The sequence below is a fragment of the Numenius arquata genome, chromosome 8 (genome assembly GCF_964106895.1).
Source record: "Numenius arquata chromosome 8, bNumArq3.hap1.1, whole genome shotgun sequence".
In the NCBI taxonomy this organism is placed as follows: Eukaryota; Metazoa; Chordata; class Aves; order Charadriiformes; family Scolopacidae; genus Numenius; species Numenius arquata.
This window is the reverse complement of record NC_133583.1, coordinates 40,767,927-40,793,598: the sequence shown is the minus strand read 5'-3', so window position 1 is coordinate 40,793,598 and position 25,672 is coordinate 40,767,927. Positions and strand designations below refer to the sequence as shown.

Here is a 25,672-nt window from a genome sequence, read left to right as displayed (position 1 = left end):
GGTCCTGTTGCATCATTTTAAGACTATATCCAGAGTTTTCAACAGTGATTTTTTAAATATATCTTTTAGATACCATTTTTAAAATCCTGTGTTCCATAAACATTAATTTCTACAGAACATTCAGAGGTGGTGATGAATCTGTTTACACTCCAAAATATTTCCAAATGACACCTAATTATCATCCAAATGATAATCTCTTAGAAGAAATCATCACGTGTATTATTTTGTTAAAAACATACATTCTCAGTAACATATTTCATTAAAGAATCTTAAGGCACTTTTATAACCATCAAGGGATAAAAAGTTACTAGCCTTATAAAAAAAAAAAAAAAAAATCAAGACGACCCTTTTTGTTCCTAAGCATAATGAGTTATGGCTAGAGCTGAAGACTTATCTTTGAATTTTCTTTGCTGTCTAAGCCTAACTGCTTAAGGCTGTGTTTTTTGATGGCTTTTTTTTTCCCTCACAAGTGGGCCTCACCTTATTTAAGTGAATGCATGTGCCAACAACTACATGTTTTTTAAAAAATGAAGTCTTGGTGCTGCTCATCTGTATGCAAACTGTGAGCTTACTTTAGACATCTAACACTGAAAAGCTTCGGTCAATAATCTGAAAATAGATATACCACAAATCTGTTTTACGTATTTTATTTGACAATGATACAAATTCAATTTACCGGTATAATAAAAGCTTGTTCTATTAATTCTTTCACTGATACAGAATAATAATAATAAAAAAAAAAACAAACAAACCCAAAACAATGCCTTCCCCCAACAAAGAACCCAATACTAAGATTTGGCTGAGCTGACAGTTCATTTCACATTTAAAAAGGTAAACAACATCTGTGAGTCTTCACAATTCTAGTTGATACTGCACAGAACAGAATTTACAGAAGACCAGTAAGTAAATGAAATGCACTAAATACCACTAGGAAAGTTGCGTTTCTGGAAAGATCATAGACCTGTTTGTATACTAATCATTGCTATAGCACAATAATTAAAAACTACTTTTCACTATTACAACAAAATTAAGCAGACTTTACATTGCCATTTTAAGATTCTGGCCTTGAAATCTTGCAAAAGTACTAGGAAGACTTCACTGAACAGAAACCAAATCCTTTAACAGTGATAGAACAAAGGAAAAGATTCCTCCGTTCCCCCAAAGACTCACACCTAGAATCAGCCCTGCTGTAAAGACCTTGTCACATTTTTCAACTACTTTTTGTTCAGCTAACTTACTACAAAAAAATGATAAAATTATACACTATTTGTGCAGACACCATTTCTGTACTAGGTATTAGCTGTTATGGATTGCCCATAGGTACCTTTGAACTGATACTAAAAACCAATTAAAAGCTGATGCAGGTGAAACTGAATCTACTTTGGATGCCAAATTTGATTCCTCTCTGTGATCCACGAAAATCACTGTCTTTTGTTCTTTCCTCCATACCACAAAAATGTTCTGTAACTGCAATGGAAAAGGTTTGTCCTGTCTATGTTAACACGTTTCCAGAACTACAGAGTCCCAATCTAACAAAAGCTGTTAATAGCACTGTTTCTTGCTATATAGACAAAGCCAGGGAATTCAGAGACTAGTAACAGTCCAGCTCTGTCAAATATCACTGTACCTTAAAGTACTTTTCTTTATGCTTTACCCATTCATTGCACATTTTAAGTCCATTGTCATAGCCACCAAAAACAGAGATGAAAGGAACCAAAAAGTAAATACTCATTTGAGAGAGTAGTTTAAAAAAAAAAAACAAACAGTAAATATTAACAAAATATACACTCCACAATAACTGTAGAACAGCTTGCTCTTATTAGGAACTCTAAATAAGATATTTTTTTAAGAGTGGGGATTTTCTTGGGCACATTTTTGTAACAATGTACATGCAAAATATCAAAATGAAACAAAATACTAAAGAGAGTATTAATAAGTAATATCCCTTCCATTTCTTCTGGCTGTTTATGTAAGTTTCATATTTCATGTATTCATGTTTCTTACATTTCCAACGGCTAGGTTTTACTTTTCAGTTGCTTGCAATGTTTCAGCAATTCTAGACAAATTCACAATAGGAAAAAAAGCCACATCAGATCTTTTTCCACTGTCTCAGCAGTAGTAGATATTGTAGGCAACGGTTTTAGGACTATCTGAGATCAAGGTGAGGTACTCTTTTCTGGCTTGCTTTCATAGCAGCTTCAGGAACATCTCAGAATACAGAATAGCTTATATACAAACTTCAAAGGGGTTTTGTACAGGAGCCTAGAAGCCTGGCCAACAGTTCACTGTAGCCCTTCTATAGTATCACTGGGAACTAGGTAGGAGGTGGTAAGGAGAGAAGCGGGAAGGCAAGTAAGCATCTCAACATATAACTACCAAAAATATGCCTAGGCCTCATTTGACTAGATGACGTATTTAAAAACAAAATAAGTCAAACCGTAAGCACTGAAAGGTAGGAGTGCATTTTTGCCTGCGTGTTTCTGAAGAACTGGCCTAATTAACTGTAATAGCTTTACAGGTGTTAAGGAAAGAGGATGATTTTACCACAGCTAAATATTAGCATATATTCTTTAAATTTTCTCACAATTTACCTCGGAGAATTAGTAAGAAAGGGGAAAAGAAAACCAACATAAAAAGCCAAATGGAAAAAAATTCAGAGGCTACAAATGAGGATGGCCAAGATGCAGTAATTACACCTTCTTTTCTCCTTGAACTCAGTACAATTCACTGAGTATTGTTTAACATTTAACCACTTAAATTCATTGGCTTACATTTTATTTTTGTGATTGGCATAGTTAGGAAAACCAAACTGAGAAATCATGATATTAGAATATTTTAAAGGCATGCCATCATAAATATTAACCAGTTTATTTACACAGTAAGATCTCTGTAACAAATGCTCTGCTCGGTGCCACATTCCAGAATAGCCACTGTTAGTGTCTTTTTCTAAATTTCTTATATCAACAGGCTTCACAAACACTCCTGAAGGCTTTCCAGTATGCTTGGCTACCAGAAAATTCATGGCTATATCATCACAATTTTGAGTTTCATCTATTAAGGCATAAACAGCTTCTGGCTGTCTTTGAAAGTCTTCTAAATACCCACTGTGAAAAAATGCTGCACCAATAAGAATCATAGAATACTGATCTCCGTTGCCAAATCCAGGGTTCTGCAGTTCAAAGCTGCCGTAACTGTATACGCCCGAAGGAGTAGAAATGTGCTTTCTAGGAACAAATCCCACTATATGCTCTGGAAATTGCTGAAAGAAAAAAAATTAAAAAAATTAAAATTAAGCCCACACTGTGAAATGTGTGTTAAGTCTTTTCTTAAGAGAAATTTATGCTTTTCTTAAATAAGAGGAGCACAAGATTATTGCCAAGAAAGAACGAAATTGTTGGCATATGGTCCTTTGATCTGCATAAATGTTGCAATTAAATACAGTTTTGCAAAACGCATTCTGCGATATGACACAACATGCCTCATTCCACATCATGTAGTGCCAAAAAACATCTATCCACAATTTGCAACTGGGTATTTGGCACTCAGAATAAGTTTACAATTTCTCTCAGAGAGAAAAAACCTGCACGCTTTTGTTTTGCAGTCTCCTATCAACTTAAATAAATTCAGCAGTCAGCAACTTCAGTGTTCATGTACAAGAGTTAAAAATTTGAAAGTTATAGATTACAGGTATAGCTACTATTGAATAATATTTTTGCAATTTCTTCAGTCCTTCTAAAATTTAACTTTACAGCTAGAAAATCAATGGTAAAACATTACGATACAATATTACTCTAATTAAAACCTTTAATCTCAATTCTAACTCACAAATACTACCGGCCAAGGCGCAAAACATTACCTGCCAAACAGAAAAGGCGAAAGCAAGGTCATGGGCACTGACTAGTGTGTCATCATCCATCATTAAAACAGCTGAAGAGAGGAAGAAGAAAAAAAAAAAACTTCTGAATTTATCAAAATATTAAATACATGTGTATGCAGCACAGTATTTGACAAGTTAGCTGTGAAACTTCTATAACCGTTACACTGTACTGCAGAACTGAATTGTAACTCCTTGAAAGCAGATTGAGAAAACATATTCAGATTTCAGTGCTAAAGCAAGGCTGCAGCTTTGTGGTAACTGGAAGCAAACCTAAGTTTTATCTATTTGCCAGGCTGTAACAAAACTCAGCAACCTCTGGTGATCTATAGCATAGCTGGACACATATGTGAAAAATATATTAGAAAATTTGGCGTGTCTGGCAAAGCAACTTAAAATTCTACTAATCTTGTGGAAAACCACTATTCTTTAGTGTATGAGGTTTACACAGAATTCTTAGTATAAAATTTTAACTATCTCCTCAGTACTTGCAAGTTCTAAATAAGCAAGCTTAATAAATTGCACAGGGAACATTCAATATGGTTAACTACAAAAGGAAGAATCTTTGCCTTAAATTTTTGGCAAAAATACTATCAGGAAGTAGAAAGGAAAGATATTCTTAGATCAGAACTCCAGAGGCTTTAAAGCTTTTTAAGTTTATAGTCAGAATAAATCCTATTACAGTAAATAAAGCATTTGGGAAGTTGAAGTTTCTAGTGTCTTCCTAGAAGTCATGGGTTTTGAGTAGCAAGGCATGTTAGGAAGGGGGCATTAAATAGATTTACCTTTATTAATCATGAGTAAGGTCAGGTCTGTAATGCAACATATGTGGGTTTTTTCCACTTGAAACAAACAGGGCTTATTGTTGTGCTTCTCCTGGAAAGAGCTTAGGAAGAATATTTAGATGAATAGCCAAAAGATTGGGAAAAGATTCTTAAAAAGGATGCATGATTTGAGACAGAAAGCCAGACAGCTAGGGAGAGAAGTTTCTCTGAAGAGCAGAACATGCTTGAGAACTTAGTCTTAAAATGAATGGATTAAATCAGGTCTTTACTAGATCATTTAAGTCCAAATTAATGCAGAGACTCAACAAATACATGCAGTATGAATTTCAGTTTAGACTATAAAGGGATGAGAGGCTGAACTACCTATGTTTGTCTGACAAAGGAAATGGAGAACAGACACAGCAAAAGCCTATGAAATGCATTTTGCCTCCCTCTGTTTTTCCCTACTCTTCACTGGCAGCCTGTAGCCTGCTGCTGGTGGCGGTGTGCATCTGATAACATAGGTTTCTTCTATGTTACCCACATTCTATTAAGTGGCCCAACAGATCCATGGATTTATGACACAGTGTAACTCAAACCATCTCTCTTTTAGCATTCAGAATTTTAAGTAAGAAAATAATATTAGTAGTAGAGATATGAAGTGCTGATTACCTTTTGTTTCCAGCTCAGGGAAATTCTGGAGTCTGTTCCTCATGCGATTTACGGTTTGAACTTTAAAGACAACAGGGACAGGATGAGGACCCAAGGAATTCCACATTTCCTCTGGTATCTTCTCACCAATGTTGTTCCACACAACAATTACTTTATGTAGGTGGGGGATGGCTTGATAATGATTTAAAAGCTTTAGCAGTAAGTCAGTTCTGTTATATGTCTGCATGATAAGAGTAAATGAATCCAAGGCAGACTGACTCTGGATTTTTGCTTCCCTTCTCAAATGGGGCATTTTGTCATCTTTGATAGTGGGAAGCAAAGCTGTTAAAGCACCTGCCACAAGAAGCAAGACAATGATCACCACAGAAGTGAAGCGTAGTAGGCGGATTCCCATAACTCTTCCTGGAAGCTTACAGAAGTGAAGATACCTTTAAAGCAAGAAACAGGAAAGGAAGAGTCATTGATCCCACGTATAGTTATCTCCCTCACTTGAGCAAAACTCCCACGATATTAAGTAGACTTTTGTTGAAGTAAATAAATGAGGAGGATTTTAGGACTCGGGCCAATTACTTTCAACTATTAAGACAGATACTTCTGGTACTCAATTTCAGCATTTACTTGCTTTTCACTTTTTTTGGATAACTTTGAATTTCATTGTTCTGTGAAAATAAGTCTAGGGTAATTCTTTAACACGAGATTGTTCATCATCTCTTACTTTCTCAGTACCACATTTCTGATGGAACATTTACATACCCCACCAAACCCATCCAGCTGAAATTAGAAAACAAACTTGTACAGAGATTCATTATTTTCAGCACCGCTGAAATAGGAGCTCTTCAGGAGCTCTGCCTTAGCCAGGAAACAAAAGGGAGAGAAGGTGCCTCCTCAAGAGCTCTGACAGAAAGGAGGAAGTTAAATGCTCTTTTTTTTTTTCCTGTTGCTCAGGCATCATACACAGAAGGAATAATCTTTATCACTGATTTGCTGGACATTTTGTCCATAGTTTGTCTATCTGCTGAATAATGGTTATTAATGTGGAAAATATGATTCTGATCATACTGAGGCTATTAACACAAGTGGAGCAAAAGAAATGTGCCAAATGGCATAATGTAGGAATGCAACATCAGCAACAGCTGGTTGGCTACATCCAGAACTCAGTGGAAACTGGCAATATCAGGTGCTATGTTTCAGCTCACTGGAGGAGCAGCCTTAGGATAAGGCAAGGGTTTCTGGATCCTCCTGGTTTTGGAACTAAACAGGAGCTCTTAAAAAGCAGCTCCTACAAAGATAGCCCCAACATTCATGCCTTTTAGGTAGCACTCCCCGTTCTCCAGACATTTATAAACTGTAATCTCAGCAGGATCCAGCAGCCACTACATTCCATAGTTTGCGCCTTAAATGTGTCACCACATCTGTTCTTCCTCCTTTACTCGCAAGATTAGTATGAACTGAATACAAGATGAATATTCTAAACTTACTACTAAACAGTCACTCATCCATACATATTACTCACGTTACTCCATTAGTAATTTCTATGCTTTCAGCAGGGAATTCTGATCAAATCAAGTGATGCAGGACAGCCCCATCAATTACAACATTTCAGAGTGTGTGTTTTTTCACAGAAATTTTGATCATGTTTTTCCACAGTGGACATACCACGCTTGGAAATAGGAATTCAAATTATTTTAGTCTAAAAGACCTCTCAACTTACCTCATTGTTGCAAAGTGGGATGGTTTTCCCCCTCCTTGTTTTTACAGGACAGTTGTTTGTGGTCTTTGAATCTGTTGGAAAGAAAAGGGACTCTATAACCGAAGATAAAGAGTTATCCCACATGCTACCCAGCATTCTTTTACACGTAAACGTTCCTCTCAATTGCTGCTTGACGTATGCATTCTTGGCAATTATGCAATCCCTTTTTCTATCGCTCAGTTGAATAATTGTCTCTGCCTTTCAATGAACACTCCAGAAAGTTATTCCACTAGTTGGTTAGAAAGCAAAGCACAGCATATGTCTCTGCTTGTAAAATTACTGCTTTGTACCAATGCAACGTCTACGTGTTCCATCCTTAGGGGCAACTACAGAGATACAAGTAGGTCTCCAGAACCTCACAGTCTGTTGCTTTGTTCATCAGGCAACACTAAAATATATATTTGGCTACCACAGTCAGGTGAGTAGTCCCAATAAAATTATTTTCTTTTCTGGCTCACCCCTGTCACCTTCCACTAAGCTTACCAGATGTGTTAGAGGTTTAAGACACAGCATTTTATTATTCTTATCCTGTGTCTATTAAGGCTCTTATGTTGTTGGAGGGATTTTTGTTCTTCTAAAACTAGTTGAACAAAGAAAGGAAGTTTTTAATTTTGATTTAGGAATAGTACTGTAAAAGTTTAGAGAGCAAGAACTTGTATTTAATAATTGAACCTACTTCTTAAAAGTACAGAATTGACAATTTTTGTGTATACCAATCTGAATATGCCCCCCCTCCCCCCCCAGGTCTTCCCAAATTTGAGTTCTAATTTTACCACTGACTTATTTTTTGAGACTGGAGAGCTCGTTTAAGCTATTTACATAAGTTAATAATTTGTTTTGGTTGCTTCATTTTATAGATGTAAAAAAATCATGCCTGACTTCTAAAACTGATTGGCAGCATTTCTTAGGACCATCATATCTTGGTCATCCGAGCTTTTAAAAAGGTGAACCTTAGATTCTCTTTCCCTAGTTGCAACCTAGACACAACAATACTTACCAATACTACTGTAACAATTAATTAGTTAAAGTTTAAAAGCATACTAAAGGTGAAAGTATAAATGTTTACTGTGGTAATGAAACTTTGTGGCTTGCCATACATTCTTGCATTTACTCAATTGTATACAATAGGCTGCAATGATAAGTAAGGATGATATTATTATATATTCTGTAACTGAAATAAACGTCGGTATAAAGTTGTTAGAATTAAGCATCATGGCACATTCCAGTAAGAAAATGCCAATCAGTTTTGCCAATTAAGTTATGAAATTGCAATGCGAGATTCACCTGTTGAAAAAATGCTTACAAACCCCCCCATAGAGAGTACCTCTTCAAAACAAAAATGACGAAAATAAAACCCCTCTGTCAAAATACAGTATTTTAATTCTCATTCCAAGAAAACAAAACAAAACAAAGACATCTTGAAGGGGTTCCCCTCTCTTCGCGGGCAGCACCGCATCACAGCGCTTCATCATAACCACACGCAGCAGAAGCGAACACCTTCCCCCCCGCCCAGGGCCGGCCGCTCCGCCGCCCCCGCACGCCCCCAGCCCGGCGGCCCCTCACGCACCGCTCTGCTCACGTTCCGAAGGCCGCCGGTACCGCCGCCTGCTTCCCCCGCAGAGGGGCTGTGCTTCCCGGCCGTCCTCAGTGGCAGCAGGAGAGCGGGGAGGAGAGGAGGTGCCGGCCCGGCACCCCACCGCTCGGCTCGGCTCGGCTCAGCCCGCCCGCGCAGGCCGCTCCGGTGACTCAGGGGCGGCCCGGGCGGGATCGCCGCAGCGCTACGGCGGCGCCGCCGTACCCCGCTTCCTGCGGGGCGTCCCTCCGCTTCCTCCCGGCAGGCCCCGGTTTGTAGTTCGGGGTCCTGCCGCGAGCGGGGAGCTTTCCCCCGCCCGGCTCCGGCAGCCCCGGCTGTCACACCAGAGCGGCGTTTCGTCGCGGCTCGGGCCGGGCCGCCCCCTCAGCCCCGTACCGAGGGCTGCCGCAGCAGCTGCTCCGGGAGCACCGGGCATCATAACCGGGATGCGGGCGGGGGACGGACAACGATTCACGTTTTGGGGCCGGATTAGGTTTTTCAGCCGGCAGCGCGCGCCCCGCTCCCTGTGACCGACAGCCACCAGGCCCAGCCGCGCCCGCCGCCCCAGCCCCGCCCCCTGCGCGCCACTGGGCCGCGGCCACACGCCCCCCCCCCGCGGAGGTGGCGCGCAGGCGCGCAGTGCCCGGCCGGAAGCGTGACTGTCGTGTGGGCCGGCGACGCGGGGAGAGCTGCCGCCCCGCTCCGCCCCGTTTGCCTGCCCTGCCGGCCGGGCGCGCCGCGGCCCCGGCAAGATGTTGCCCCTGTCCATCAAGGACGATGAGTACAAGCCGCCCAAGTTCAACCTACTCAGGAAGGTGTCGGGCTGGTTCAGGTGAGCGGCCTGGGGCGGGACGGGAGGGGCGCAGCGGGGGCCGGGGCCGGGGCCGCGGCCGACCCCCGGCGGAGGGGTGGGGAAGGCTGATGCCGAGGGCGGCTGGGCCGCCCGGCGAGCGGGTCCGGCCTTCCGCCGCTGCCTCCCGCTATGTGACCCGCTGTGTGCTCCGTGCGCAGGTCCATCCTGGCGGACAAGACCTCCCGTAACCTCTTCTTCTTCCTCTGCCTCAATCTCTCCTTCGCCTTCGTGGAGCTGCTCTACGGCATCTGGAGTAACAGGTACTGGGCAGCGGGAAGGGGGGGGGGAGCGCGAAGCGGGGCGGCCGGCGGGGCGGGAGCGGCCCCCGGCGCGCAGGAAGCGGCGCCTCCCGCCGCGGCCAGTGCCACGTCTCCTTCTCGGCGGGGCCGGGGCCGTGCGGCCGGGCCTGGCCTCCGGGCCCGCTGTCCGGAGGGGCCGGTCGGCAGAACGCCGGGGGCTGCTGGAGAGCTTCCCCCGACCGGGAGCGACCCGCTCCGCCATCTCCTCAGCCGGATCCCAGCGGCCCAGGGGGGAGGCGCTCCGGCCTGGGGGCGCGACTGGGCGAATTATGGAGGAATGCGGTTCGAAACTGCTGGCTCTACGGGCCGTGCTGGTCGGCTGTTGGCAGAGGAGGAAGAATGGCCGTGGCGTGAGTTACGGGACCCAGGGGTCGTAGCCGTTTCGTGTCTGCCGCTTGCCACCAAGATCCTTTGTCTGGGAATGCGGCTTCGTTTGTACGTTGGTAGCCGGGTGGCAAGAACCAGCACTGCACCAAACATCCCGGTCGCTGAGTGAGAAACCGGAATTAACGTGTCCTGGTATAGCTAAGTGGTTCTTTACTGTAGCACAGAAATTTGCAAAGGTGGAAAGAACAGGAGGGACCTGACTAAATTGCTACTGCAAAATCTGTAGTGAAATATAAGAAGTGGTGCAAAGTAACTTTAGTACTGATGTATCATGTACAGGTAGAAAACGGACAATGGTAGAAGTACTTCCATCATGCTTCATTCTTGATAGTTGTTTTTGTGGTGGTATTTCAGTCGCTTAGCCAGTGCTTCAGATTGAAGTGGACAGGCATGGAAACGTCATTTAGCCCCAACAGTGTGTCCTTCCATACGGAACTTTAAGTTGTCTTTATCGAAAGCTTTAGAATCATAGAATCATAGAATGGCTAGAGTTGGAAAGGACCTTAAAGATCATCTAGTTCCAACCCCCCTGCCATGGGCAGGGACACCTCTCACTAGAGCAGGTTGCTTAAAGCCCCATCCAGCCTGGCCTTGAACACTTCCAGGGATGGGGCATCCACAACTTCCCTGGGCAACCTGTTCCAGTGCCTCACCACCCTCACTGTAAAGAATTTCTTCCTTATATCTAATCTAAATCTCTTCTCTTCCAATTTAAAACCATTGCCCCTTGTCCTGTCACCACTCTTCCTGACAAAGAGTCCCTCTTCAGCTCTTCTGTAGGCTCCCTTCAGGTATTGATAGGCTGTTATAAGGTCTCCCCGGAGCCTTCTCTTCTCCAGGCTGAACAACCCCAGCTCTCTCAGTCTGTCTTCATAGGAGAGGTGCTCCATCCCTCTGATCATCCTCGTGGCCCTCCGCTGGACCCGTTCCAACAGGTCCATGTCCTTTCTGTGTTGAGGACTCCAAAGCTGGACACAGTACTCCAGGAGGGGTCTCACGAGCGCAGAGTAGAGGGGCAGAATCACCTCGCGAGACCTGCTGGCCACACTTCTCCTGATGCAGCCCAGGACACGGTTGGCTCTCTGGGCTGCCAGTGCACACTGCCTGCTCATGTTGAGCTTCTCATCCATAAGCACTCCCAAGTCCTTCTCCTCGGGGCTGCTCTCCAGCCATTCTCCGCCCAACGTGTATTTGTGCCTGGGGTTGCCACGTCCCAGGTGCAGGACCCTGCACTTGGCTTGGTTGAACTTCATGCAATTTGCACGAGCCCACCTCTCCAGCCTGTCTAGGTCCCTCTGGATGGCATCCCTTCCCTCCAGCGTGTCAACTGCGCCACCGAGCTTGGTGTCATCAGCAAACTTGCTGAGGGTGCACTCTATCCCACTGTCCATGTCACCGACAAAGATGTTAAACAGTACTGGTCCCAGTACCGACCCCTGCGGAACACCACTCGTTACTGGCCGCCACCTGGACATTGAGCCATTGATTGTAACCCTTTGGATGCGGCCATCCAGCCAGTTCCCTATCCACCGAGTGGTCCATCCATCGAATCCATGAGTTTCCAATTTTGAGACCAGGATGTCGTGCGGGACAGTGTCAAATGCTTTGCATAAGTCCAGGTAAATGACGTCAGTCGCTCTGCCCTTGTCTACCAAGTCTGTGGCAGTATTGTAAAAGGCCACCAAATTTGTCAGGCACGATTTGCCCTTGGTGAAGCCATGTTGGCTGTTTCCAATCACTTCTTTATTCTCCATGTGCCTTAGCAAGGATTTCAGGAGGATCTGCTCCATGATCTTGCCAGGCACAGAGGTGAGACTGACCGGCCTGTAGTTTCCCGGGTCTTCTTTGTTTCCTTTTTTGAATATTGGAGTTATGTTCCCTTTTTTCCAGTCAGTGGGAACTTCACCAGACTGCCACGATTTCTCAAATATGATGGAGAGGGGCTTAGCAACTTCGTCCGCCAGTTCTCTCAGGACCCGTGGATGGATTTCATCAGGTCCCATGGACTTATGCACCTTCAGGTTCTTTAAGAGGTCTCGAACCTCGTCTTCTTGTACTGTGGGTGGTTCTTCATTCCCAGAGCCCCTGTTCTTGCCCTCCGTGACTTGGGCAGTGTGGTTAGGGCCCTTGCCAGTGAAGACTGAGGCAAAGAAGTCATTCAGTAGCTCAGCCTTATCCATATCCTGGGTGACCAGGTCTCCCGTTTCCTTCCGGAGGGGACCCACAGCTTCCCTCGTCTTATTTTTATCCCTGATATATCTATAGAAGTTCTTCTTGTTATTTTTCACATCCCTGGCTAGATTTAGTTCTGCCTGGGCTTTCGCTTGCCTGATCAGGTTTCTGGTGACTCGGACAGCTTCTCTGTATTCTTCCCAGTCTACCTTTCCCTGCTTCCACCCTCTATAGGCCTCCTTTTTGGTCCTGAGTTTGTCCAGCAGTTCCTTGTTCATCCACGCCGGCCTACTGGCTATGTTGCCCGATTTCTTCTTTTTTGGGATGCACCTCTCCTGAGCTTGGAGGAGGCAATCCTTAAATACCACCCAGCTTTTTTGGGCCCCTCTCCCTTCCAGTTCTTTAGTATGGATGCAGATTACTGGGACTCTTATTCAAGAGTCTTGAGTGAAAGCAGCAATGCAGATTTGGAAACAGTTGCATCCTACTATTTATCATTTTTCTCTGAATCTCTCACACAATGCTATAAAATCCTTAACCTTGATTACAGCAGTTGCTGCTGTAGCACTAGTGAGAACACAGTGCCACCTTGGGCACAGGCTATCTTGGCAATGTGCGCACCATCTTGGATGTGCTTGGTTTTGACTTTGATGTTGATTCACTCTGCAACTGTGTGAGAATTATTGTATGCATAGCCTGTTTATTCAAGTATGGATACTTTTTTAATAGCTCAGAAGATGCAAATATTTTTCTCAGTGATTCAGGTATAAAAAACTTTATGTTCATGTGAGTTTGTTCTGATGTCTTTCTTTTAAGCATAATGCTTTTCTTGGTAGTGTGACCAGAAATGAAATCTCTACCAGAAAAAGTCCTGTATATGAGATAATTAAACTGAGAAACTAAAGTGACATTTACCAGAAAGTTCTCACTGAAGAATTGGGTTTACTGGAATTGAGAAGAATTTTACTTATTTTCTGTTCATTACAAAGATTAAGAATTGGGATTTGCTGGATAGTTATTAGTTGGCCCTCTTGTTTATATTACAAGTCACTAAAGTCAGGTATCTTTATATTAAGCCTAGATTTTGGGCTAGAACAAAACAATATCTTGGCAAGTATCTCTTTTGTAGAGAGGAGTAGCAGACAACATAAAGAGGAATGCCTCCAGTCAAAGCAGTCAGTTCATGCCTTGGAAGAACAGACGCATAACAAGGAGCCCTATCGTGAAAATTATTTCTTGAGTGTGAAGAACACAGCTCTTTTGCTCTCCATGTGAGAGATGCAGAAACGGGAGGTTTGTAAAGGGGATTCTCTGTATCGTCTCGGAGCATGTCTTTATTCCACTGTGTCCTGTCCTTGGGTACGGCCGGTGCCTGATGCTGCAAGTGTTAGAAGCATGATCTTGTATTCTGTTCTCTCTAGTGCCCTTGATGATGCCAGTGAGTGTAAGACAGCAAGCCTAACAGGCTGCCATGATTATTCAGATGATTCTTCCCTTGGCTTCCACAGACCAAGGATTTTCTTTTTAATTGTGATTCTGAAAACTGCACTTTTATCCATTTAAATTGAAGCAGAGAGCTGTGAGTTCTTTGACTAGGATATTCTTATTTCAAAATCAAATGCATGATTTCAGCCCCCCAAATTTTTGTTGGCAAGGTTCTAAAAGTCTTCAATTTTTTTTTAAATTTTTTTTTTTAATTCTTTCTTCTTACATTCTCCTTAGTTTTTGTTTGCCAAGTAAGTTGTTTTCTGAACTCACATAGCTTAGTACCAGGCTTTTTGTTCTTCAGTTCCAAGAACTGAGTTGTGTATGTAATTGTTCTTAGACAACCAAAGGATTAAGAAAATAGAACTTTTGGGACAATTGTAATAACAAATGCTCATCAGTACCTCTGTATCAAATGTGTTTTCAAATATGAAGCAATTTTTGTGTTTGGATGCAATACTTCCTTGCAGACTTCCAGAACCTGTTTATGATTAGTAATTTAGTAATGTTTGGCAACTGTTGTGTGTGGTGTTAAGTCCAATTTACATACAGCTTACAAACCGATGCAGGTTCTGCTGACTGGGTAACTCATGAACTAAGTTAAGTTGCTTTGAAGTCTATAGGGTAAAACAGTGTGATAAACTTTTCCTGGGTTTGTCGATCACGATGGTAGTTGTGCACTGGTCATTGAAATAAACTTTTTAAGTGGTCTTTCAGCCTCTAGATCAAAGGGGAATGTGTGTCTTCTAAGCCAGTGCCTTGCAGCCGATAAGGCAAAGATTTGAGGTTGATAAAGTTTATAAGCAGTGGCTCGTCATCAATCTAATATCACTATAATTTTTGAACTGGAATTTGCCTGATTCCATTCAGCTGGAAGCACAGATGGAGCAAGTATTTGTTTGCTTTTATTTCTGCGTGGACATATTCCAGTCAAACTAGAAGAGTAATGGTGATCACCAGAAAAACGAGCAAATAATTGCTATCTTTACACTTAGCAAAATGAAGAAGCAGCCATCCATGGCAAATTAGCACTCTTGTCCCTACTTTTATCTTTTAAAATCGTTGATAGAGCTCTATGCTCTCAGGAGTACTATTGTTCCTTCCTTTGATTTAGTGTAGTTTCACCACAGTATTTTAACCTTGGATGTGTGTGATCCCAACAGAGATCAGGATGCTGGAAACCTTGCTTTTTGCTGTGAGTTACTTATCCCTCTCTCATCATAGTCTGTTATAGTGAGAAGAACTAGATGCATCTTGGATAAATTCTATAGCTGTTTATAATTTAGGCTAAAACACTGGCTGAATGTTTGTGATTGGAAATTTGGAGACTGAGCAGAATGCAGGTCTAGTGCTTTGGCAATGCCATCAGGGACTGGCTCCTCTGCTCAGGTAAAATGTAAAAAGTGATGTAAACATAAAAGATTGCTATTTAGGAAAGGTATGTAGTAGTCAAAAGTACGTAAGTATATTGTTTGCTGTCTTGCTTTTATTTCAGGCAAAAGAGAATATGATCTTAGAATTCCCTGTGTACTGAAACTCCATTTTTCTGGCCTGTTCTACTCATAGAAAGTGTCATGTTGCTGCAGTGTGAATGAACATCGAAGACAAATTCTCATCTGATGATGCGTTAGTTCTGAAATAACATGCTTGAGAGGAAAACTGCTATTCTGAAGTAGAATTTACAGTCTTGGAATGTTTGTCATAATTAAAATTATAAGCGGAAGACTTCAGTCTTTACAGGCCTGAAAGATTTTGTCATGGGCTACATTTGTCAGCATTTTACGAAACTTTATTTTGATTGATTCATTGGGGTTTTGCTTCATTAATGCAGACGTTAAAGAATCACAGAATGGTAGGGGTTGGAAGTGACCTCTGGAGATCATCTAGCCCAACCTCCTGCCAGAGCAGGGTCACCCAGAGCAGGTTGCACAGGATGGTGTGCAGGCAGGTTTTGGATGTCTTCAGAGAAGAAGACCCCACAGCCTCTCTGGGCAGCCTGTTCCAGTCCTCTGCACCCTCAAAGTAAAGAAGTTTTTCCTCATGTTGAGATGGATTTTCCTGTGTTCTAGTTTGTGCGTGTTGCCCCTTGTCCTGTCGCTGGGCACCACTGAAAAGATCAGTTTTCCCTGTGTGTGAAAACTCTTCCAAAGTATCAAGTTTGAAAATGGATTTGAGAATATTGCTTTCATAAGTGCTTAGTGCCATCACTAAGGTATTGGTAGCCTTCAGCAGAACAGTTTTAGTGTCACTGCACTAGTTAACCTATATATACACTGCATTAATAGATAGTCAAAAGCATTATCTTTAAACCCAATTTTGTTTATTAACTAGATGTGAAATACTATTTTTACAAACTTATGTGGGGTCAGTATTTAAATGCAACTTGTGTGTATATACTTCCCTAGCTGAATGTGCTCATATAGTCAAACTATAAATCAAAATATAAGAACAAATACCTGCCACTGGAATTATGTTGGTGAGAGATGCGGCTCTGGGTATATCTGCTGCAGGGGCTTTGGTTTCTGTCAGTGGAAACCACTCTGCACTACCACCAAAATCATATGCTAGGAGGATTTTTTTGCCAAGTGCTCTTCCAAAGTGCCTACCCTAAGTTGACAAGAGCAGTTTTGTCATTATACTTGTATTGGTGATCTCGTGTGGGTTTCTCCTCTGTGCTAGCAAAACCGTGTCTGAAAGCTTAGAAACATGGTATATTCTGCTAATGTGTAAATGTTTAAATTATGTTTTTTTCATACTCAGCATTTAGCATATGGAACATAACTTTTTTTTTTTTCCTGTTCTTTTCCAGTTTAGGTCTAATATCAGATTCTTTTCATATGTTTTTTGACTGTACTGCTCTATTGGCTGGATTAGCAGCTTCAGTTATTTCAAAATGGAGGTCAAACGATGCCTTCTCATATGGGTAAGAAACTTCAGGCTGTTGCCTTACTGTATTTTACTAAATGTCTAGGTGGTAATTTTTCACTGTATGAACAAAACCTTTTTTTGCAGAACATGGAAAAGCTATGTTGAAAGTGTGGGTTTTTAAGGTGAGTTATGTAAACCCTTAAGTTAATATCCCCCTAGAAATAGTAAAAACATGAAGGCATTGCTTTTGGGGAGCAGTTTTATTACATCTGAGATCTCTGTGATCATACTAGTGAAAACAAGTTACATATTGTCTGGTTTTCGTGGCACCAGTGAAGTAAGAGCAGCCGCATCATGGGTTTGTCCTCGCAGTGCAGTGAGGTGGGTTGCAGGGAGTCTCAGGCTGCTGGTCTGAGAGGCCCCGTGCCTTCTTTGGAACAGAAACTTGACAACTGAAGGGAGCTAAGTCTCAGTGATGCTGCACCTGAGATTATAAGCCGTGCTTTTCGCAACCAGCAGGATTCAGCAGCTGTGGCTACCGTTAGCACAGATCCTCAAGGCTGAGGTATGTCACCGCATACCGCCCTTCATGGATACAGCTGCTGCAGCTGCTTCTGTTTCAAGGGCAGTTGGTTCCACTGCACATTGCGGTTGTGCCCTGTAAAACAATGCTGGTGATACAATATTATTAATTGGTAATACTGATTAATTAACAGCAAATGAGCTGTAACACAGGTTGCTCCATTCCCCATAGCATTACTGACCTGAATGTCAGCGTTTAGTTTCAGCTGTCTTGCCTAAGCATGGATCATGTAGTTTGAAACCTAAAGCACTGTTTAATTAAGGTGGAAACTCCACTGTGCATAGAAATCAACTTAGGAAGAATTGATTGTGTGACGAACTAATTGCAATGAAAGCAGGTTCTGTATTAATTACTGCTCTGTATTTAAACAGCTGGTGTTCCATTTCTTAGAGAACAGCCACAGTGTATTAAGTCTGATGTTTGCTATATTGGAATTACATGTTATTCTGACCTGGCTGGTTTTTATTTAAAAACTTTAGTAGCTGAAATAATTAATTTCTACTTAAAACTTTTACTAAAAATCCCCCTGTTAGAGGGGAAGCAAATTCATGTATGGCCGTTTGACATCAAACAGAACTTTGCATCAACAGACTTTGATTACGTCTCATGTGCTTATCTTGGCTTCCAAATTTATGTTTGTACCATAACTTTCAGTAGAGATGATCTTACATGGGAAGATTTTGACACATTGAAAGTTTTCTTTCATCTAGAACAGGTAATGGCTGATCTAGATCAACTAATTGCTGTCAAAATACAATGCAGTGATTTTCATATACTTATCTGTAGTTTATATACTGCATCTTCCATTTGGCAAATCCCTGTGGAATACAACTGTTTGAGAAATAGAAGATTGCACTCCAGTCTCTAAGTTCCAATTTTAATTTTCAGCATTTAAATGGAGGTGGTAATATCTACTATTGCTTTTTTGTTTCTTGCAGGTATGTTCGAGCAGAAGTACTTGCTGGTTTTGTAAATGGTTTATTCCTCATCTTTACAGCATTCTTTATTTTTTCTGAAGGTGTTGAGGTATGTTATGAAGTCAATTGCACTATCAATTGTCACATTTCTATTTGTAGAGCATATTTAATGGTGATAAAATTATTGAACTTGATTATGTTCATAATTGGTTAAAAATCTGCGATTTGAATGGAGGATAGGGTCATCTGAAATTGCTGTTTTGTCACACAGAAACCCAGATTTTTCAATGTATTGGTACTAGCTTCTTCAATAGTTTATTTTGATTGTGTGTAAAGATTCTGTGAGATTTACTGTCCTTTTTATCAGCCAGTTAAGTATGCCATAGGAAGATCTTTACTTCTCATTGTTAGAGGACAAATGGGGCCAAGAGAGAAAACCAAAACTAGTCATTCAGAGAAGAGAAATTAGTCATAAGAAATGGAAATGCATTCTGTGAAGAAGTTGGACTAACTCATTAAAGAAAGAGCATTATCTTCCAAGTCTTGAAGTCTGATATAAATCGCAAGTAGTAATAGCTTTAACATGACACCAAGTTAAGCAGGAGTGTTGATTCCCAGGAGGATAGGGAAGCTCTACAGAGAGACCTAGATAGATTGGATCATTGGGCCAAAATCAATGGTATGAGTTTCAACAAGGGCAAGTGCCAGGTTCTGCACTTGGGCCACAACAACCCCAAGCAGCGCTACAGGCTTGGGGAAATGTGGCTGGAGCTGCCTGGAAGAAAGAGACCTGGGGGTTCTAATTGACAAGCAGCTGAATATGAGCCGGCAGTGTGCCCAGGTGGCCAAGAAAGCCAACGGCATCCTGGCTTGTATTAGAAATAGCGTGACCAGCAGAAGTAGGGAGGTGATTGTGCCCCTGTACTCAGCACTGGTGAGGCCACACCTGGAGTATTGTGTCCAGTTTTGGGCACCTCAATACAAGAGAGATATCGAGGTGCTGGAGCGAGTGCAGAGGAGGGCAACGAAGCTGGTGAAGGGCCTGGAAAACAAATCCTATGAAGAGCGGTTGAAGGAGCTGGGACTGTTTAGTATGAGGAAGAGGAGGCTGAGGGGAGACCTCATCACTCTCTACAACTACTTGAAAGGACACTGTAGAGAGGTTGGTGCTGGTCTCTTCGCACAGGTAACTAATGACAGAACGAGAGGGAATGGCTTCAAGCTCCAACAGGGTAGGTTTAGACTGAACATTAGGAAAGAATTTTTCACAGAAGGAGTGGTCGGGCATTGGAATAGGCTGCCCAGGGAGGTGGTTGAGTCGCCATCCCTGGATGTGTTTGAGACGTTTAGGTGTGGTGTTGGGGGATATGATATAGGGGAGAACTTTGTAGTGTAGGGTAGATGGTTGGACTCGATGATCCCAAGGGTCTCTTCCAACCTGGACGATTTTATGATTTACAAGGGCACTTTTCTTGAATTTTTTTTTTTTTTACAAGATGGTTCAGGTGATAATGTCAAGATTAAAATTTAGATGTCAAGGGTGTCTGCACTGAAGTGAGGTAGGATTAATAGAAAAATTGGTAACTGATTCTGATCAGATTGCATTAATGCTTTTACTTTATGATATCAGATGCACTATAAATTTGTTCAGACTTCTAGTTCAGAATATGTTCTAGTGGGTTTTTTTTTTAATTAATAGAAAACTGAGAAGAGCTTTCAGGAACCTATCCTCCACATAGATAAGCCTGTAAATACTTCAAAATCAGTACAAACTGGGTTGAAATTGCCTAAAAGCTTGGGAAAACTTCACTCCAAATCTAGAAACTGTAATAAAACTTACTAGGAAAATGAAAAACTGCTACTGGAAGGGTCAAGGGTAATGATGAAACATTGTTCTTTTCCTGCTGGTCTTAGCTCCCATGCTGAGTATTCCCTTTGCTTGTGACAGTGACTCCATTTCTTTCTGTCACTTCAAAATTTTACACCTGCTGAAAGTTTCATTGTCTTGCTATTGCCTGTACCTTTCATCCCTGCGGACAGAAGGTGAATGTTTCTATCCCCCATCAATAGTCATTTACACTCTTCAACACTTACCTTCAGATGCAAATTGTGTTAGGCCTGTAAGGTCTCATTGAAAAAAAAAAAAAACAAAAAACAAAAAAAAAACTTGCAAAGAAAGTAGGGGGGAAAAAAAAAATCAATCTAGATTTTAGAAGTTTTAAAAAATGCCACAATTTGTTCTCAGTCTTCATTTCATTCCCTGATTCCCCTACCCTTCTAAGGAGAAAGGAAGAAATGACATTCTAGACTCTTGGAAGTTGTTTGGCTAACCTGGGCAATCCACATACTACAACAAATGTGAATGTTTTCATATAATGTTAAGCCACATCCCACAGCATAATGAAATCTTATCATAACAGTTAGCTAGACTATCAGAATATTCTACTATACTTTCATAGCTTTGATAATAAAACTTCAACTTCAGAGAGTAAGAATTAGTCCATGTACTATCCCAAAACCTGACAGTCCTGAGCAATTTCTAATTATGTCTTTATATATGCCTGTTTGTATGAGAATGCTCCTGTACCTAAGCAGGTTTTTTCAGTGCCTTTTAATAATGTAAAGAGATTGTAAAACTCTACATTTCCTTCTTGGTTTTTGTTGGTTTTTTTAGAGAGCACTTGAGCCTCCTGATGTGCATCATGAGAGACTTCTTCCTGTTTCTATACTAGGATTCATTGTAAATCTTATAGGAATATTTGTTTTTCAACATGGAGGTCATGGGCATTCACATGGCTCTGGTAGGACGTCTATAATTTTCAGTACTGTTTCGTTTTTTGGCACCCTGTGTTCTAGGACCTTATAATCCTCCAATGAGAACCCCAGTATTAAATTTTAATGTCTTTTTAGTGGCAATCCTAGCCAAATGTGTATGTGACTTGCTGCAATATTGACTTTTATGTTTTATCACTAGCTCTAGTATGTCAGTACCATACTTGTCATTTTAATATCCATTAGCTGGAAGACCCAGAACTCCAGAATCTGCTTTCTGGAACATGCACTCTTCTGCACCTTATTGGAAGAGACTTGCAGAGGGTCTTTTGGGCAAAATTAAGCTGGAGTTAAGTGAGGTCTTGGCTGGAAAATTAACAAAACAGTATCTGAAGCAAATTTTAAGTATGGGATTGTTCAGCTTCAGGTGCTTCTCAGCTTAGTGTCTTTTGAATTTAAATGAAGAATTTGTTTGTTTATATGGTAAACATTTAGTTGTTTGGGTTTTTTTTTTTCCTGCAAAGCTAGTTGGTATCTCTTTCAGCTTAACATATAAATTCATATAGACCAGTGGAAGAAAATAATTGCTGCTCTTTAAGGAGCAATTTAAGCTTGAATTTTATGTGAACAATAGTCAATTTCTGGTTTCTTTAAAAAAGCTCTTTTTAATATCCTTTTATCTAATTAAGTGTACATTTTTCAAGCTTTACTAAAAGTGTAGCACAACTTGTCTCAGAAGTGGGAATGTATAAAAGCACTTCTTAACTTCTTAAATCAGGTATATATTTTATACAGCCGCACAGTGTAGATTTAGATGACAAACAGTTTGGGTTAATTTTCTTAACTTATTTAAAGCCATACCTTAAGATGACCTAAAAGATGAATAGATTTCAAGTCACTTAGAAAGAAATGTAAGCATACTTTTATTGAATACTTAAATTCATACTCTGATGGTGATATTTGTTTATAGGGCATGAACACAGCCATTCTCTATTTAATGGTGGTCTCAGCCACGGACACAGTCATGGAGGTCATGGTCACAGCCATGAGCATAAACATGGCCATGGACACAGTCATGATCATGGCCATAGCCATGGGCACTCTCATGGTCAGGATTATTGTCGTGGTAAGTACTTAGTTAATGTCATAGACTATCTTGACTCAATTTAAATTTGCTGTTAATGATTTACTGAAAGGAAAAAAAAAAAGGGTGCTGGCAGCTTGTTGCAAGCATACATGGAAGTAGTTTCATTAAATGTGTGGTACGCTGTGCCACCACCATCTTTTTGTGGCCCATTTTGGTAAATGCTGTTTCACCTACATTTTGTCAGTGTTCACAGTAATGTTGTGTGTTGGCAAAGGATAAAACAGATGTATGCTATAGCAATATAATGAAATTAGTTATGAAGTGCTCTGTTTCCATTTTTTATTAAAATCAATAGGCAAAGTTAAGCTGCTTTGCTAGTGTTCTCCATTTGAAGAATTTTACAGATGAAGATATTAGGAGAGGTGAACAAACAATTTTCCTTTGGGTACTTAGGAGATGATATGTCGTGCTTGGTTTGTGATCTCAAGTATAAGATTTTCTCCATCTTGTGTAGCTGTAATCTGTTTTAAAGCTGGTTATGAAGCAGGTTCTTGGTGTCTTATCTATGCTTAACTCTTTTCTACAAAGGTAAACAGTCTGTGAAGAGACATCCATGCAAAATGTGATCAGTAGCCTTCACTAGGGGAGGAGAGTGTGGTTACTCCCTATTTGAAACAATGCAAATTACTATAATGCAGGGTTGTCAGTCCTTCCTGCCTAAGCCATAAACTAGAATCTGATGTGACTGGAAATGTGCACATTCAGAGCGGGGAATAGTGTGGTAACTTGCAAACAGGAGGTGACAAAGAGTATAAAAATATTTACTTGTCTCTTCCTTGCTATTTTTAGTAGAAAATTGGTGCTTGTTTTCCAAGTGTTCTGGAGTTTGGTTGGAAAGTGGGAGTTCCCCCCCTCCTGCGTCTTCCTTGGTCTCCCAATGCTCTGCACCCCAGTGGAACAGCAAATATAGCTATCTGTTTTGTGCAATTTGATATTCAAATCAACTTTTGTGTAAATTATTATATATCTTCACTAGAAGTCATTTGATATCCTTTAACAAGCTTTTCTTCAAATATCTTTCTGATGTGTTTCACAGAGGCATTAATCTGCTTGGATGAGATGATTTTTTGTCTTGCTTCTACCTTCTCCAAGTCTTGTTGTTTTACATTAGGTATAAATGCTTGCTTAAGTGAAATATTTCTGGAGCAAAAGGTCTCATTTCTCAGGTTGTTTTTATTAAAAACCAAATCTTGATATTTTTATATATACATATATAAAATCTATATATATTGTGTAAAATGGTATTTTCTTTTTAAAAATATGTATTTTAAGACTTTCAAGTTAATTGCTGCATTAAAAAACAATAGCTAGAGTAAAAGTTAGTCATTATGAGCAGCTTGTCTGTTCAAGAAATTTCAGCAGGGAAGACCATAACAGAGTATACCACTAGAGAGAGCCTTTGTGTAGGTTAATATGCCAATAATTGTCTTCACAGATGACCATTCTCTTGACGGGATGGCTGGATCCAGCAAACAGATTTTACAAGGTATGATGATAATAAGTATAGTGGTTAATTAGTTTTATAATTGTCTGCCTGCCTGTGACTGTCACCCATCTGTTTTAAAGGGTACCTCTGGGTAAATGCCACATTTTTCTTAAAGGAGGTATTTTATGAAGTCCTCTTCCACCTGCCATATCCTATGCATTGCTAGGGGTTGAGACATTCACTGAAGTCTGAATGTAACACAGGGTCAACACAATTTAAAAAGGAGACCCCAAAAGCTGGGAATCAGCTTCTGTTACAGATGCTGAAAAACAAAATAACAAAAATCTAGGAGCGTGGTTAAAAGCAGAAACCTAAGGAGCCTAATTGCAGTGTATGCCCTGGAAAGTGAAAAACACTTTATTATTAAGAGAGAATGCATTTGAGAAATGCAGATTGATATAATTGTTAAAGGGTACCTGAGCTTAAAACTTGCATTTCAAGCTATTACAGTTCATTTAGACAAGACGATAATTCAGTCTAAATTGCTTGAAGCAATGAAGTCCATGATCTCCTAAGCATCAGTGTAAATAAATTACTGATAATTTATATGACAGTTTTGAGCTTTGATTAATTTTTTTTCAAAGTGTTCAAAAGCTAGAGGGAGAAAGTTATGTAATGTAAGAGGTAGTAATTATTTGGCATACCCAAATGTATGTACTGTTTTCTCTTTTTGGATGATTTTCTGGCTTGTCTGTAGTCTTTGAAAAGGAACATTTTCAGCCTCTGAGAATTTGTAATATACTGTACTATGTGTATGTATAGTCAGAACTTCAGTAGAAGATATTTGGAAGTCAGTCTTTTCATGAAAGGCACATTGTAATTGAAGCATAGTAAAAGTAAAAAGACTCAATTTCATATAATCATATTTTAATTTTTTAGTACTGTGGTGGGTTGCCTCTGGTCAGCACTAAGCACCTAGCACCTGCTCGCTCACTGCTGCAGTGGGACAGGGAAGAGAATTAGAAGAGTAAAAGCAAGCACTGTTCTTGGATTGAGACAGACAGTTTAGTAAGTGGAGGGGAAAAAAAGGAAAAAAACCAAAAACCAACCAACCCAAAAAAAACCAACCAAACAAAAAAAACCCTGTTGATGCAGAGACAATCACTCACCACCTCCCACCAGCAGATCGATGCCCAGGAAATCTCTGAGCAACAGCTATTTTGGAAAGACAACACCCCAGTTTTATTGGTGAGCTGGATGTTATATGGTATGGAATATCCCTCTGGTCAGTTTGGGCCAGCTGTCCTGGCCACGTACCCTCCCAGCATCTTGCCAGCCCGAGCCTACTTGCAGAGTGAGAAAGAGAAGGCCTTGATGCTGTGCAAGCGCTGTTTGGCAGTAGCTAAAACATTGGTGTGTTAACAACACGGTTTTAGTCACAACACAGCATCAGGCAGGCTGCTATGGAGAAAATCAAACTCCATCCCAGACAGACCCAGTACAAATGTAGACTTGGAAAAATCACTAAGACGCTGATGTATAGTTCTGTGCTGGTTTTGTGAGGAGGTGTTATCTGACTCAGGAGAATTGTATTCAAAAAGCTGTTTCTGAGTGACTGTTCCTGTCATTGCCAGCAGAGAGCTCCAAAGGCTAAATTTTATCAAGCTGCAAAGTGCTTGTTTCTTTGTCTTTTAAGGTAGTGTGTTACTGTTCAAAATAAGAGTGAAGTGTTCATATCTGCAGTATTGTTTCATTCTCAAAATTACTTTTCTTGGATTTCTTTGCCAAATAACTTCTACAAGATATTATCAATAAAACATTAGCACCTTTCAAAGCTTTACAGAGCTGTTTCTGTTAATGGTCTTTCCATCTTCTACAGTACTTATCGTTGCCTGTAGGCATCAGGGAACATGAGTTTGAGTTTCTTTACTGTAATATAGGTGGGTATTGAATGAAAAAAAATTAGCTACATCTGTTAATCACTGCTTAACTTGACATCCATGCCATCAAATACCCCTTACAGCTAAGTGCAGGAAAGAATGTAAATTCTTCAAATGCTCTGTATTCTACAAATGTGTTGAAATCTTGTCATCACTTTCTGTGTGTTTGACCAAAATCTGACCACAAGTT

At 40.9% G+C, this 25,672-nt stretch overlaps 2 protein-coding genes across 3 annotated transcripts in view; one reads left to right on the top strand and one right to left on the bottom strand.

Moving 5' to 3' along the window:
- Positions 1–639: 639 nt before the first annotated feature.
- EXTL2 (exostosin like glycosyltransferase 2) lies at positions 640–9,069 on the bottom strand. Its single transcript, XM_074152158.1, is given in 6 exon segments — positions 640–3,259; positions 3,857–3,927; positions 5,311–5,738; positions 7,022–7,053; positions 7,055–7,092; positions 9,030–9,069. Coding segments are annotated over 6 exon segments (1,101 nt in total). The 3' UTR covers positions 640–2,767.
- A 316-nt stretch (positions 9,070–9,385) lies between these two features.
- SLC30A7 (solute carrier family 30 member 7) overlaps positions 9,386–25,672 on the top strand; it is a 32,773-nt gene continuing 16,486 nt past the window's right edge. The window contains exons 1-7 of one of the 2 annotated variants that reach the window (XM_074152468.1): positions 9,386–9,465; positions 9,645–9,746; positions 16,639–16,752; positions 18,219–18,306; positions 20,872–20,998; positions 21,940–22,077; positions 23,552–23,602. In XM_074152468.1, the coding sequence (XP_074008569.1) occupies positions 9,386–9,465; positions 9,645–9,746; positions 16,639–16,752; positions 18,219–18,306; positions 20,872–20,998; positions 21,940–22,077; positions 23,552–23,602 (700 nt within the window). Of the gene's footprint in view, positions 9,466–9,644; positions 9,747–16,638; positions 16,753–18,218; positions 18,307–20,871; positions 20,999–21,939; positions 22,096–23,551; positions 23,603–25,672 lie in introns of both variants that reach the window. The other variant, XM_074152467.1, reaches the window with a different exon arrangement.